General features: G+C 44.6%; 2 protein-coding genes and 1 non-coding gene across 3 annotated transcripts; 2 read left to right on the top strand and 1 right to left on the bottom strand.

Annotated features, from left to right (window-relative positions):
* The first annotated feature begins 1848 nt into the window (after positions 1-1848).
* LOC115246704 (golgin subfamily A member 6-like protein 22) lies at positions 1849-6023 on the top strand. Its single transcript, XM_029825884.1, has 3 exons — positions 1849-2012; positions 4968-5609; positions 5698-6023. The coding sequence occupies exons 2-3, from the start codon at positions 5043-5045 to the stop codon at positions 5773-5775; spliced, it is 645 nt and encodes a 214-aa protein (XP_029681744.1). The 5' UTR covers positions 1849-2012; positions 4968-5042; the 3' UTR covers positions 5776-6023.
* A 1696-nt stretch (positions 6024-7719) lies between these two features.
* Positions 7720-10714, bottom strand: LOC115246694 (uncharacterized). Its single transcript, XM_029825847.1, has 3 exons — positions 10679-10714; positions 10297-10451; positions 7720-10194 (listed from the first exon to the last, which is right to left on the bottom strand). Exon 3 carries the CDS (start codon positions 8843-8845, stop codon positions 7802-7804), a length of 1044 nt encoding a protein of 347 aa, XP_029681707.1. The 5' UTR covers positions 8846-10194; positions 10297-10451; positions 10679-10714; the 3' UTR covers positions 7720-7801.
* Positions 10715-15571: 4857 nt separating this feature from the next.
* trnag-gcc (transfer RNA glycine (anticodon GCC)) lies at positions 15572-15642 on the top strand. The gene has a single exon. It is a non-coding gene; the product is annotated as a tRNA-Gly (tRNA).
* Positions 15643-16169: the final 527 nt, after the last annotated feature.

Here is a 16169-nt window from a genome sequence, read left to right as displayed (position 1 = left end):
GGAGCCACAGACTTATGTTGTTGAAACATGACATGGCTTTAGATTACATCTTGGCCAAAGGAGGAGGTTTGTGTGTCTCTGAATTTGACAGGAGATGCTTGTGATACGTTGATCCCGGACAATGGTGATAATATGACTAATGTAATCGACGCTTTGAAGAAAATAAGAGATGCATTCGGTCCTTCTGAAGGCACAGGAACATCTGCGACGGCGTGGCTTCAGGACAAATTTGGTCCAATGGGAGCTATGTTGATTCAGGTTCTCAGTGCAGTCGTAGTGTCACTGGGTGTGATGTTTTGTTTTTGCACTTTGTCATTAACCTGTGCCAAGGCGGTGATATTGCGTTGGACTGGTGTGGTGATGCCTAGCAACCAGATCCAGATGCAGCTCCTAAGCGATAAAGCTTCAGTTGATTCAGATGAGGAAGACATTTCCGACAACATGGTTGACAAATATCCAGTATAATCAGTCGAGATATATCCTTATGTTATCTTTTGTTTTTAATGGCGTTTATGTTTTCATTTTTCCGCCGTAGTACTGGTGGCCAGGGGGAAATGATCACATAATTTACTTAATCGTGATACATGTTCTGTTATGTGTATTGTATTCCTTTTAATGAAATCAATGTTTGGTTGCAAGAATACTGGCACCTCTCTCTGTTTCCAGGACATTAGTTGGGGATCTACTTTGGGGTGACAACTATGTTCGAATGGACTCAGAAATTCAAAATGAACTGTGAAAGATGCTGGAGGACCCTGAATGAAGATGTGAATCATTTGAAGATCCTTCATCAGGGACTATCAACTACAAATTCGAAAACCACTGTTTGGTGTGTTTAACATATATAACTGACATTTTGTGATAATAAAGTTATTTGGGGGATTCCATCAGTAGGCAGATGCTATGAGAACTCAGGTTTTTCCTTGTTTTGGTGGACAGGGAAATGGGTTCTTAGGCAGGGAAAGGTCCAGGGTAAGGTTCGATGGGTCGACCAGCCTGACCATGGACAATTTTTTGATTTTGTTTCTGAGTGTCTAGTATGTGTTTGCCAAACTCTCCCCTAATATAACCTTTCAAATTGGCTTGGAGTACCATAGGTGGTCGCCATAGACAGAGGGAGCGTGACAGAATTGTCCCGTCTAGAGTGTTTTGAAGGTTTTAACTGAAAGAGGTCTGTCAGATGGGTTTTTCGCTCTCACAGTCCACTAAATTTTTGCAAGCTAATCACACTTATTTAATCAATCTTTTGCTCATGTATGTCACAGTGTACTACTTTATTGGTCACCGCCATGTTCAATTAGACTGGATTGTCTTTTTATTTTTCGAGGCTCTGCGCAGTCTCGAAGGGGGGAAATATGTGGTATCTGAAGAATGTGTATCGATCCCCCGCAGGCCCTGACCTCTGTGTATCGATCCCCCGCAGGCCCTGACCTCTGTGTATCGATCCCCCGCAGGCCCTGACCTCTGTGTATCGATCCCCCGCAGGCCCTGACTCCTGGCCTCTGAAGATCTTAACTTCTTTTTCAGCCACCCTGGCACCATCTCAATCATGTTCCACATGTGTCCTGTCACCAGTGCTCTCATGTGCTTGTGATGGAACGCCTTGTTATTCCCCAAGGGATAATTGCTGTGAAGGAGTTCAGGGGTCCACAGGCTCCTGGGTTCTCGCTTAATGAGTTGGACTCCATACCATTTGGTTGGTTATATTGTGTCATGAGGTCATCAGAAAGGAATGTGTTTACTTGACCATATAAAGTAACCACTTTGGAGATCTTCACCATCGGGACCACGAAACCTCCCTCGGCAAGCTGCAGCGTCCGACTGATACCTGACTGTTCTCTCCCATAAACATCTCTTATAACCAAGTTGGTGTCTACGAAGATTCTTTTCCCATCAGCACATCTCAGCCGCCACCAGAAGAAATTTACAACAAAATTGGCGTCATAAACAGGATCAGTTGTGGCTGTCTTCTTCTCCATCTGCTTCCTCGGACCAACTCCCGCTCCAAGCCGGCAAGTAAAGTGAACATTTTTCACATATTGGGGTGCTGGTTCGTTCCATTAAGCTTTGGGGGGAGTAATTTAAACACACCGTAAAGATCATTAATGTGTGTGTATACTTTTGTGCTGATGTTGGGGAACACTTCTTTCAAAATCTTTAATTTGACCTTTTTTGTTTTGCGAAAGACTGAAGTAGTGGCTCTGGAGGAGAGACAGGCCATGAGATTTAATTGCACTGCTCATTTCAGCTAAAGTTCACTCAATAGTATAATAATAATAAGGGTAAAAATAATAATAATATAATAGTAGTTCACTCAATCCATGTCCCCCATGTAGTGAGTAGTGAACAGGGAACGAGTGTGTGGTTTCGGACACAGCGATTGTCTTACTGTCTGTGTCATATGGAAGAACAAATTCTGACAAGAGCTGAGGATCCCTTGAAGTACTGGGTGGCATGAAAGACTTTATATCCTACGCTGTGGAAACTTGCATGCAAGTATCTGTGCATCCCAGCATCATCTGTTCCCTGAGAAAGGATATTTTCCAAAGCTGGGGAGCTGGTCAGCCAGAAGAGGAGCAGACTGAAGCCTGCAACAGCAGGAAAAATGATATTTCTCTGTGAAGAGGAAATAACTTGTCTGCTTCTGTGAATAGTCATTCCAAATCAAACATGCAAGCCCCCGGATGACAAACCATTACCTTTAAAGGTTTTCCTGAAAAACACTTCACACACACAAAAACAATGTTTCTGAATTCAAACACCATGATCATTTGCAAAGTAGGAAGGATCTCTCATCCTGTTGGGGACTTTTAGTACAGTTTTTAAATAAATCTCAAAGTGTTAAATAAACCCCAAACCAACACTGAACCCTTAATATAGTTTGCATTTATTCTTTAGGTTAATCTTGAATGTGTTTTAGAGTAAGGGGAGAGCATCTGCATATTTGATTGTAAAGAGGACATAATCATTATTTGGTATGAATGAACAAAACACCTGGATGAGCACACAATGAACTTTATTGGTGTCATGGACTTGAAATAGTTCCAGTACTTCAGTCATGCTCTTCAGAGGTTGCTATGACTTCAGTTGTCCCACAGATGTCAGTAGGAGAGACTAACAATCAGTTCAGAACAGGAATCATGAAACAAACTTGCAGAGTTTCATGAGCCAGGCTGTACCACGGGGGTTAGACAATGAATTGGTGATGATTAGAAAGTGGACTGTTGCCTCACAGCAAGAAGGCCCCGGGTTCGATCCCCGGTTGGGACTGAGCCTGGGGACTTTCTGTGTGGAGTTTGCATGTTCTCCCTGTGCCTGCGTGGGTTCTCTCCGGGTACTCCGGCTTCCTCCCACAGTCCAAAGACATGCATGATTGGGGATTAGGCTAATTGGAAATTCTAAATTGCCCGTAGGTGAGAGTGTGAGAGAGAATGGTTGTGTGTCTATATGTGTTAGCCCTGCGATTGACTGGCGTCCAGTCCAGGGTGTACCCTGCCTCCGCCCATTGTGCTGGGATAGGCTCCAGCCCCCCCGCGACCCTCAGTGGAGGAACAAGCGGTAGAAAGTGAGTGAGTGAGTGAGAAAGTGGACCAGCCTTTTAAAGCAGGAGGCAGGTGTGAGTGATTAGCTGCAGATGAGCTCCAGGTGTGTTGATCGGCCAACAGGAGAGAACCTGGAAGCAGCCCTGCCCAGGCTGGAGGTAAACAGACAAGGGAACACAGACAACAAACAGAAGGAGAGGGAGAGAGGGAAACACTCGGGAACTCCTAACTCTCCACCAATGGGAGCCTCGAGGCGACCCACCCGGTGCGTCCGGATTGTCCCGATGGAAATGGTGACGAGTTCAGGATCCAGGATGGACAAGCGGACAACCAATAAAGGCAAATAAACACATTGGTGGCATTGTGATCAGTTAGAAACGTTATATTATTACACCAGTTGGAAACGTGATATTATTACAGCAGTTGGAAACGTTATATTATTACACCAGTTGGAAACGTTATATTGTTACACCAGTTGGAAACGTTATATTATTACAGCAGTTGGAAACGTTATATTATTACACCAGTTGGAAACGTTATATTGTTACACCAGTTGGAAACGTTATATTATTACACCAGTTGGAAACGTTATATTATTACACCAGTTGGAAACGTTATATTGTTACACCAGTTGGAAACGTTATATTGTTACACCAGTTGGAAACGTTATATTATTACAGCAGTTGGAAACGTTATATTATTACAGCAGTTGGAAACGTTATATTGTTACACCAGTTGGAAACGTTATATTATTACAGCAGTTGGAAACGTTATATTATTACAGCAGTTGGAAACGTTATATTGTTACACCAGTTGGAAACGTTATATTGTTACACCAGTTGGAAACGTTATATTGTTACACCAGTTGGAAACGTTATATTGTTACACCAGTTGGAAACGTTATATTATTACACCAGTTGGAAACGTTATATTGTTACACCAGTTGGAAACGTTATATTGTTACACCAGTTGGAAACGTTATATTATTACAGCAGTTGGAAACGTGATATTATTACACCAGTTGGAAACGTTATATTATTACAGCAGTTGGAAACCTTATAATCCACCATATGTCAACAGCACATCGAGGAGTCAGCAAGGTAACACGCTTCAATCAGGATTCACTCAAACACCACCCTGGCTTGTTCCCAATTATTTGATTACTGTTGATTATTACAGTAGTTGTATTTGTGTTTTAATTTAAACTGACACTCAGTGACATTTTGAAAGCAATAGCATACGTGTCCGTTGCTATAATATATTTAATTTACTTAATACTTAGCATCTCCACAAGAATCATCTCAAAATATAAGTCAATCAAATCCAAACATGCATTGGAGCATCTCCCTTTATATCCCATTGAATTCAGGGGATTGAAAACAAGAGTGCATTTGTTGTAAATTGTCATTGTGCTTCTTCACTCAGTTGTTTTCCAGAGCTCTGGATGACGTGAGGAAATTGAGAGGACAGAGCTGGAAGAATGAAGACAGGCTGAGGCCCATGTCCAAGAAGGAGCTGGAGCATTGGAAGCCGCAGCAGGAGCGGGAGGAGAACCGTTCAAACACTCAAAGGACAACAATCAAAATTGTTTCAAGAAGAGAAGAATGGAGAGGAGAAGAGAGCTGGCAGCAAGAGCTCAGGCACCTGAAGGAACGTCTGGTAGGAAAAGATCAGCAGATCTGCAGGGTCGAGCCTGAAAGGAAAAGGCTCGCTGAGGCTCACGTGGACACCTTGGCCCTGCTGAGCAGCACGCAGGCTGGGCTAAAGCAGGAAGAACAAAGATGTGCCAGGCTTGAAGAACAATGCTGCAAGAAGCTGGCTGATCAGGAGCAGAGACACCAGATAGAGATCAAGAATCAAGAGGAGGGATTCCAGAGGGAGGTCTGTGAAAACATCACCAAGACCAAACAGATGGCGTCAGACCTCCCACTGTGTGAAGCGATCTGGACTGAGACCCAGAGGAAGCTGGAGGAGATGCTCTGGAACCATGAAGAGATCTCAGGGGAAAAGGAGACCTCCAACAGGAAGGAGATCCAACTCCTGACCGAGAGAATCGTCCAGCTGCAGGTGAGCTGCCTCCACCTCCTTCTGTGATTCTCTGACTTCTGACAGATGTCACATTCTTGAATCTGATAAATGATCTTTGTCTTTGCAGCAACTCCTCAGTGAAAAGGAACAAAAGAAGAAACAAAAGTCGAAGTTCAATCTAATGAAGTTCTTCTTTAAAAGATAAATGGACTAAATTATTCTGATCCTGAGCTCCAACCTGGACATTCTATTATATCCACATTATTGTGCTAAAAAACACTTGTTTGCTTTAAAAATGGTGTATAAAGGTTGTTATTTTTCACATCACAAAACATACAGACTTCTGACAGATGTCAATCAAAATTGTTTCAAGAAGATAAGAGGAGAGGAGAGGAGAGCTGGCAGCAAGAGCTCAGGCACCTGAAGGAACGTCTGGTAGGAAAAGATCAGCAGATCTGCAGGGTCGAGCCTGAAAGGAAAAGGCTCGCTGAGGCTCACGTGGACACTTTGGCCCTGCTGAGCAGCACGCAGGCTGGGCTAAAGCAGGAAGAACAAAGATGTGCCAGGCTTGAAGAACAACTCTAGTCCTAAACATAAATCCCTATATACTAAAACTATCTACTTGTGTTAGTGAAACAGCATAACAGAACAGAATAACAGAACAGAAGCTGCTAAAGTGATCTACATTTTAAACATAAAAGTAAGAACAGGAAGGCCAATGGAGAAGATACAGAAGCAGAACAAAGAGCTGCGGAGGTCAGTGACGGAGCTTCAACATGAAGTCAGGCAGCTAAAAGAACAGCTGGCTGAGAAGGACGAGCAGTTGAGCCGGACCATCAAAAGGCGCCAGATAAGAGCAGTGGCTCATGTGGACGCCCTGACCCAGCTGAACCAGGCAAGGGCTGATCTCAAAGTGAGCCAAGAGAAGTGCTCTGATCTGGAGGAGAAGTTGCAGAAAGGACCCAACGACAGCCACCAGAGTCCGGAGCACGGAGACCACGTCAGAGGACAAAAGACTGAGAAAGTGGAGACGAGTAACATAGAGCTCTCCAAGAAAGAAGAGGCTCTGAAACTGCAATTCTTAGAAAAAGAGCAGCAGATGCAGGCGTGGATGAGGCCGAGGCTCATTAGCATGCAGGAAGAATTCCAGAGGAAGCTCTTGGAGGAGAGAGAGAAGGACCAGCGTGAGATGAGTGAGAGAGAGGAGAGACTGAGACAGCAGCTTGAGAGAGGGATGAGGGAAGAGAGGGACGACTGCTTGAAGAAGCAGCTGTCCACGTTGATTGAGTCCTGGCAGACCGAAGCTCAGCGGTGGAGAAACCACCAGTCAGAGCTGCAGGAGAAACTCCAGGAACAAGAGAGCCTGCACAAACAGCAAGAGGAGGAGAGAAAGCAGGAAACTGAGCGCTTCCCAGAGCAACTCCAGCAGCTTTGGGTAAGCAGCCGCAGATTTGTTTGTCCCGTCACTCCTGGTTTTGGAGGTTTAAAAGTTTGGATGTGAAAACTAAAACCAATTCCTCCTTTCAACAGCACTACATTGAAAAGAAGGAGAAGAAGAAGAGGAACGGGGTCTGGAGCAGGATTCTAAACTTTCGCTGAGGCTCACGTGGACACCTTGGCCCTGCTGAGCAGCACGCAGGCTGCGCTAAAGCAGGAAGAACAAAAATGTGCCAGTCTTGAAGAACAATGTTGCAAGAAGCTGGCTGATCAGGAGCAGAGACACCAAGAATCAAGAGGAGGGATTCCAGAGGGAGGTCTGTGAAAAATTCAACCAAACCAAACAGATAATGTCAGACCTGACACAGAGTTTGGAGAAAGAAGTGATCTGGCCTGAGACCCAGAGGAACCATGAAGAGATCTCGCAGGAAAAGGAGACCTCCAACAGGAAGAAGATCCAACTCCTGACCGAGAGAATCGTCCAGCTGCAGGTGAGCTGCCTCCACCTTCTTCTGTGGTTCTGACTTCTGACAGATGTCACATTTTTTAATCTGATAAATGATCTTTGTCTTTGCAGCAACTCCTCAGTGAAAAGGAACAAAAGACTAAGTTCTTCTTTAGAAGATAAAGGGAATAAATTATACTGATCCTGAGCTCCGAACTGGACATTCTATTATTTCTACACGATTGTGCTAAAAAACACAAAATCACAAAACCAAAAGAGCAAAAAAAAACCAAACAAAACACCGAAACCCTCCCAACACCCAAATACAAGATCAGCCACAATCACACAATCAGCTCGACGGCTGCCTCTTCAAAGAGTTCAGAGTCAGAACAACATTGTTGAAAACTCCATAGATACAGTAGAGATGCCTTTTAGGTCTCAAGGGGAAAATATGGCTGCCCAACCACAGGTGGCTGGGGTTTAAGGCATGGCAGTGCACATCATACCAACAATACAAAGGACAGTTGCAAAACAAACAAACAAAACAGCCATAAACGGCAGTCACCCAAATGCAATGAAAGTACAGTTTACAACAGAAAACTACACAATCATGACAGGAGATGGAACAGGTACCAAAAAGTGAGGTAACCTGAGTCATAGATTCGATCAGGCGAGAAACTGGCCTAATGACCCCGCCAAATCGTGGAGTACGTTGGTTATCCCTAAGTGACTCTATAGGGACAGCAGGGGAGGGGACGGTGGACTCCGTGAGGGAATGCTGAGGAACACTGACATCAGGAAATCCACCTTCAGCATCACATTCCGACACAGGCGGGGGCAGTTGCTGGACCCACGCTGATGTGCATTCAGAGATACTGGAAGAAGTGCCGGACCCAGCCAAAGAGGGGCCCATCTTAGCTTCATGCAGATCAGGTCCAGAAGCAACACCAGCCAGAGAGTCCACAGGTTCAGCTGCACCATCCAAAGCCACATCCAGTGGTAAGAAGTCCACCTCAAGGAGGAGGTTGCGGTGTACCACACGCTCATTCCCATCCGTATCTCTGATTCGGTAGATGTGCAGGGCAGGTTTTGAGGCCACCACCGTGTAGACAACCGGCTCCCATTTGTCAGCAAGCTTCCGTTTTTCCCCGGCACCTTTATTCGCCACAACTACCTGATCCCCAACAGACAGAGGCAGGCCTTTTGCTCTCTTGTTATACTGATGTGACTGATGTTTCTGCTCCTTGGTGCTACTACGCTGAGCTTGGAGCATGGCCCAGATCAGGTCATCCACCAGAGTCTTGACGTAAGTGGCATAGACACAAACAGTGTCGTCCTGGAGAACACTCTTCAACATGAGGTCAACTGGCAGCCTGGGGACCCTCCCAAACATTAAATAGAATGTTGCAAACCCTGTGGTTTCATGGACAGTACAGTTATATGCAAATGTCAGCTACACTCATAGCGTGTTGAGAATGAACGACCGCCCTTCTGACCCTACCAACGTGACTTTCTAAGCGACTCTGCACCTCAGCCACAGTCCAATCTTCAAGAGGCTTGAGTTGGAATGACAAGGCAAGGGTGGGATCAGGACAATGAGAAATGAACATCATGACAACTTCCACACTCGGGTCTTCCACCTGTCTGCCTCGCCTGCGAAGGCACTCATCAGCTGCATCAAAGGACTTGTTTAGGTGATCCAATAATCCATAGCATCCTCACCCACTCTTGGCACTGTGTTGTAGAAGTCCCTCATTGGCAGGTTGGAACACGGCAGCTCGCCGAAATTGCGCTTCAGGACTTCGAACAATCAACTCATCACCACACAAGTCTTGGCGGCAGCGTCGTGACATTTTTACCACATCCCTGGCTTTGCCACTTAGTCTAGACAGTAAAAGGTTAAACTTTCCATCAGGTGTGTCATAGCTCTGCTGGGACAGATAGCATCTCATCATGTCCACCCATTCTTGAACAGACAACACATCTGTCGAGTCAGACTGGACAACCACCTTCAGCTGGGATGTATCAACATGGCTGGAAGGCTGGCTATGTGTGGGATGTAACTGGGAGGGTGTAGGTTGGTGCATAGCATGGAGGTTAGCAGTAATATTCTCACCAATTTGTTGTGCTAAACCTGTAATCATAGTGCTAAGAGCCTCTGTTGTAATGACTTGAGTAGGTGGAGACTGGACATCAACAGGAGTTGAGCTAGCAGCAGGGACTAACGGTGGGTTCATGTTTAACTGGTCACCAGTACAGTCAAAGTTACAGGGGGCTACTGGCCTCAACCCCCCAAATGTAAAACATGACTGACCCCTCCCCAAACTAAAAGTGCCACCACGGCCCATCTAATGTAGCTCAGACATCATACAGGACACAAATGGGGGGTTTATATCACCAAAAGGAACAGTGTGAAAATAAATGACTGGATGAAAATGCTAAGGCACACCCAATTACTTTGCCATAAGCCCCAAAATGGATAACATGAACATACGTGTAATAATCAGAAGAAGAAGAAAAAAAAGGAAGATGCCCCTCTGACGATCCAAAACAGTAGTTTACTCCATACGGACCGACCAGGGCACAGCGGCGCAGCCTCACGGAGAATCCCGCGACGGTACCCAGCGAGAGCAGCCGATCGGGAGCAGCCGGAGTCCGGACGGGTCGAACGGCACCAAGTGTAACTGGTGGAACTCTGCGTTGTGTTTTAATGAGACTCTCGTGTCCAGGATTCTCTTTATTCTGGCAGCAACAAATGATAACGTTGGTCGACAGTTAACAGCCCGCTCCAGTTCCTCTCCCATGAGAGTAATGTGAAAAAAGGGCAGACAACTAGTCACATACCTGGCAGCAACAAATAATAACGTTGGTCGACAGTTAACAGCCCGCTCCAGTTCCTCTCCCATGAGAGTAATGTGAAAAAAGGGCAGACAACTAGTCACATACCTGGCAGCAACAAATAATAACGTTGGTCGACAGTTAACAGCCCGCTCCAGTTCCTAAAGACAGACAAGGCGGGAAGACGAGCATTAGCGCGACTCGTCATAGCGGGTAAGCTAGCGGTCAACACTGTCTAAACATCATGTTTATGTGCTGGTATGTTTCTATTGTATTTCTAACATGAATAAACAAACTTATTAAACAATCAATTAGAATACATAAATGGATGAACACAGAACCAAACGTAACTAATCTGAACTGATGTGATGGAAAATGAGACACCTACCTCTCCCATGAGAGTGATGTGCCAAAGGGGGGAGGCGGAGGGATCGCCATCACTTTTATAGGGGCACCACAGAAGAAGAAATGCGGGCCGGAGCTCCCAAATCCGCCACTAAAGACCGGAAATGCTGTATTTCTGACAGCTGAGCATGTAACAGACCATATTTTGTGTAATTAAATGCTTTATAACGCATTATAACACAAAGGCCCTGTTACATGAACACCTACATCTTCTGCTGGATTCAAAGAGTGTTTGCATTTTTTACATTTTAAAATAAGGATGCAAATCATTTGAGCAGTCTGAAATTATTGAATTCTTTGATTAATGGAAATAAACTCATTTTAGGATCCCACAATTATGTTGTGAATTACTTCAGCATAAAAAAATCCCCAAAAACTAAAATCCAGTCTAGTTTTGTTGTTTTTCTCCAGTTGTATTTAATCTTTTAGTTGAATAATTATGTCAGCAATTAAGTCATCAGAAATCTACCCCCAATGTGCCTACGACACATCAACGGAAAGCTCTTTCTGACTTTCTGTCTTGTTGAAGCATCTGTGGTCCCACTCAGTTGCTCTAACTTAATTTTATTACACCTATTCAACATTTTAAAAAAGCTCAGTGTGTCCTATTTATGTGGTAATTGTTTATTTTGCTGGAGATGGACTTAAAAGGATGCACTGATTGAATGGTAAAATGGCTAGCACAATAAAATATCAATGTATTTTAATTACAGTATAACAGAAAATGGCAAAAATGACAGATTGCGTAATTAAATGCTTTATAACGCATTATAACACAAAGGCCCTGTTACATGAACACCTACATCTTCTGCTGGATTCAAAGAGTGTTTGCATTTTTTACATTTTTAAATAAGGATGCAAATCATTTGAGCAGTCTGAAATTATTGAATTCTTTGATTAATGGAAAAAAACTCATTTTAGGATCCCACAATTATGTTGTGAATTACTTCAGCATAAAAAATCCCCAAAAACTAAAAACCATTAGATACATAGAACATTTTTTCCAGGACAACTTCTGCATTTATGAAGCCCCGTGATTTCAGGAAACAGTCTTCTTCAGACCAGTGGCCCAAAAGAAGTCTCTGGGTTTAGGTTTAAGGGAAGGGAATGGGTTTACTCTTGGTGGAACGGCCGAGGGGAGGGGTCCAGAGCCGGGCGGCAAGGCAGAGGTACCGTGAGGGGCGAGCGGCAGACGAGTCGAGGCCAGGCAGAGGAGTCGAAGCCGGGGAAGCAGATTATAGCTGGAGCCACGGAGGCAGAGTGCGTGGTCGGAGACAGAAAGCAGGCAGGTTTACTGGGGAACAGGCGAGGCAGGCAGGATGAAGACAGGCAGGTCTGGGATGAGCTGCAGCGGAGCCGACAGGTGAGTGGAGTTGGCCTGATGAGGTGGGAGTGGCTGACAGGTAGAGTGGAAAACTACTGAGGGCAGGAGGGAAACGGGTGGAGGGAGCTGTGACCAGTTCAAAAGGAAGCAAGGAAAGGTGTTGGAGTTCACGCTTTCCAAAATTTTAGAATCCTGCTCCAGACCCCTTTCTTCTTCTTCTTCTTCTCCTTCTTTACAATGTAGTTCTGTTGAAAGGAGGAATTGGTTTTAGTTTTCACATCCACACATTTAAACCTCCAAAACCAGGAGTGACGGGACAAATCTGCGGCTGCTTACCCAAAGCTGCTGGAGTTGCTCTTGGAAGCGCTCAGTTTCCTGCTTTCTCTCCTCCTCTTGCTGTTTGCGCAGGGTCTCTTGTTCCTGGAGTTTCTCCTGCAGCTCTGACTGGTGGTTTCTCCACTGCTGAGCTTCGGTCTGCCAGGACTCAATCAACGTGGACAGCTGCTTCTTCAAGCAGTCGTCCCTCTCTTCCCTCATCCCTCTCTCAAGCTGCTGTCTCAGCCTCTCCTCTCTCTCACGCATCTCACGCTGGTCCTTCTCTCTCTCCTCCAAGAGCTTCCTCTGGAATTCTTCCTGCATGCTAATGAGCCTCTGCCTCATCCACGCCTCCATCTGCTGCTCTTTTTCTAAGAATTGCAGTTTCAGAGCCTCTTCTTTCTTGGAGAGCTCTATGTTACTCGTCTCCACTTTCTCAGTCTGTTGTCCTCTGCCGTGGTCTCCGTGCTCCGGACTCTGGTGGCTGTCGTTGGGTCCTTTCTGCAACTTCTCCTCCAGATCAGAGCACTTCTCTTGGCTCACTGTGAGATCAGCCCTTGCCTGGTTCAGCTGGGTCAGGGCGTCCACATGAGCCACTGCTCTTATCTGGCGCCTTTTGATGGTCCGGCTCAACTGCTCGTCCTTCTCAGCCAGCTGTTCTTTTAGCTGCCTGACTTCATGTTGAAGCTCCGTCACTGACCTCCGCAGCTCTTTGTTCTGCTTCTGTATCTTCTCCATTGGCCTTCCTGTTCTTACTTTTATGTTTAAAATGTAGATCACTTTAGCAGCTTCTGTTCTGTTATTCTGTTATGTTATGCTGTTTCACTAACACAAGTAGATAGTTTTAGTATATAGGGATTTATGTTTAGGACTAGAGTTTTAGTCTTTGATGTTGTGCCTTTTATGTCAGGCTTTGAACCAGGCGTGTCCAAACCCAGGCAGCAAGTACCCTGACCACTCCAGGTGTCACAGAGGCTGCCTGAAAAGAAAAACGGGAGCTCAATCATGAATTCAATAATCAGGTGTTTTATTTAGCAGCCCTCTCTGGGATACGGAGCATATCAATAACAACAAGCCCTAAATGTTGTTCAGGAATTTTATTTATTGGCTTCCAGTACATACTCTGCAGGTCCAACTAATCAGGACAGTAGCCTAAATGCATTGGCGGTGACAGCAATTACACATTTTAAGCCCCGCCCATCCCTACGCACTGGTCTGCCCCATACATGTAGCTGGAGCTTACCTTCTCTGTGAAAGACTGTAAAACTGCCGCTTCCCTCCCACACCCACCATCACACCTTTGTGTTTGACGGTGACCGTCTCTCCACAACAGGCTGCAGCTTTCGGTGCGGGGGTGCAGGGAGAAACACACGCTCTCATCCAAAGATCTGTCCACAACCCGACTGAGCAGGAACAGTATCACCCTCTCCACAATCGACTGGACCTGAAGAGGAAAAACACTGATTTAGGAGGACCAACTGTTCCCACAAGTCATATATTTACCAAAAAAGACTAAAGCTAATATAGACACTTACAGCATGTGTTGCCTTCATTATAAGGCATTTCAGTTTTTGCGGCTCCAGAGGGATTTGTTATTGTTTTCTTGGTCCAATATGGCTCTTTCAACAGTTTGCGTTGCCGACCCCTGGTCTACGGGATACATGGTGATCTCGCCTGTGTACAGGTCACTTTCTTACACCTGTACATGTAATCAATAACCTGAAAAAAATGATTTTAATAATCCCATGACAGGACTGGATGGAGAATCCCTACAGTGCATTATGTCTCATATTTGGAAAGCTACTAATATTAGTTGGGTTAAAGTCAATTACGCAAGATGACGTAACCGTCACGTTAAATGCACTAGTAATAATAAATCCTTCGTGAGAACTGATTCAAATTTAATAAAAACAAAAGGATATACAGTATGACAAAGGTACTGTTGCTTTTTGAGACCATGATTTTGAAAATTATTCGGAACAAGATTTCGCTGAACCGAAACTTGGTTACTTCCAAGCGCTGCTCAACGAGCAATGTTCACATTAGCAAGAAGGGTCGTTTTACAAAAGTACTGCCCGACTTGAAACAGAAGTCGTGCGTATAACATGCAGTCGTTGTCTTACTGTTCCGGTCCATAAATACTTGCGCAGACCCAGAACTTGCAGTGTGTAAATCGGGGCCTGAAACGAAATGCCCAAGGTTGACATATGTCGTGGACTTCAGCGCCCCCGTGTGTCCATAGAGGGGTATGACACCCCCAGCGTCAGTGTACTATGATCTGTTGATTCTCCTAATCTCTCCTAATCCACTGATGTGTACAATAACTGTTGGATGAACACAACATTAACTGTTAGGGTCTTAAAAAAAAAGGCACACTCGGACGGAACTCTCAAAATATCATCAAAGCCAAACGGGAGCTTTCTGAGCTGTAGTACATGTTTTCCGCAGTACTTAAGCCTTCATAACGCTACAGTAGACGTCTTATTAAATAAAGGAAACGATGGGAATTTTGTTCTCAATCCACAATCTACACAAGCATACAGCGTTAGTTATTATTCTTTATGCCAGAAATTTGTTTTTATTGGGAAAGAGGGATGATAAATAGTTGTCAGCTTGCACAGGGGTAATGGAGGTAATAATGCAGCAATACCAGGGTCACAGCAAGGAAAACAAGGGTCACAGCCTGAGCGCATGCGCAGTGAGGGGCGCTGAGCGCGCCACACTGGTCAGCGTTAATTGGGAGCGCGTCAGAGCGGAGCCAGTTGTCTTCATCGCCTGAAGAGACGGCCCAGATGAAGTTCGGACGGTATTGTTTATCACAGACGAATTTTAAGCCATTTTCCTGACTGTGTCATATTTATAGTTTGGTTAGTGGCTATTGCTTTATGTTGTTATGTTTGGTAGTTGGGTTTCTGCTTGTTAATTAGGTGGTTGCATTGCGATGGTTGTTCTGAGGATTATACCCTTTATTTAGTGTCACACGACGTTATTGTGGTCGTATTTAAGATGTTAAGTGTGTGACAATTTCTGTCCAAGCTTTATATCGTTAATTACCGCGTGAAGTGCGTGTTAATTTATGCGTGTAGATACCTGTATTTGACCACTAGATGGCAGCATAGTTATTCAAAAGACGCCATTATTCGGAACGCTTTTGTTCTCGTTTATAGTTTAGAATTAAGTCTGGTTAAGTATTAAGTTAAGTTTCTTTAAAAACTTCATTTTTTTGCACCTGTTTATGCATTGGTGGTTCAGTGGTAGAATTCTCGCCTGCCACGCGGGAGGCCCGGGTTCGATTCCCGGCCAATGCAAATTGTTTTTATCTTATTCTTATGTTTTATTGAATTTGATCATATGAGAACCCTCTGGGCTTCGATCTGATTGTTTGGTTCTCCGTTACAACTATTCTCGACTGGCCCCCGCGTGGTAGAGAGAGAGAGAGAGAGTTTTAGCTAAACGGCCCTAAACCGTTTCCCATTCATTTTCAATGGTAGTGCTAAACCACTACGGACGCAATATATTTCCGGCCGCTATCATCCTGTGGCGCTGTTCTGCCGTTTCTATGAAGAGCGGCTCCTCTCCGGAAAGTTCATTCTTTAGTAAACTTCGCTGAAGGTAAGTTTGGGCTTGATTTCCTTCTAAATTAATGAGGAAACTTTTCGTAATTGTGCATAGGCTGTGGTCAATTTTGTCCTAAATTAGCAAGGAACATGTTATAATTGGCCCTAAATTATAATGTACTGTATTTGTCATGCTACAATATACTCATATCTTGTCAAGCTAGTTTTTCCTATTGTATTACGGTCATATCTCGTCGCCAACTTTGTCGACATTTTAT

The sequence above is a fragment of the Takifugu rubripes genome, chromosome 18 (assembly GCF_901000725.2).
Source record: "Takifugu rubripes chromosome 18, fTakRub1.2, whole genome shotgun sequence".
In the NCBI taxonomy this organism is placed as follows: domain Eukaryota; kingdom Metazoa; phylum Chordata; class Actinopteri; order Tetraodontiformes; family Tetraodontidae; genus Takifugu; species Takifugu rubripes.
Note: the sequence above shows the minus strand (reverse complement) of the source record. Positions and strands in the feature narration are given on the sequence as shown.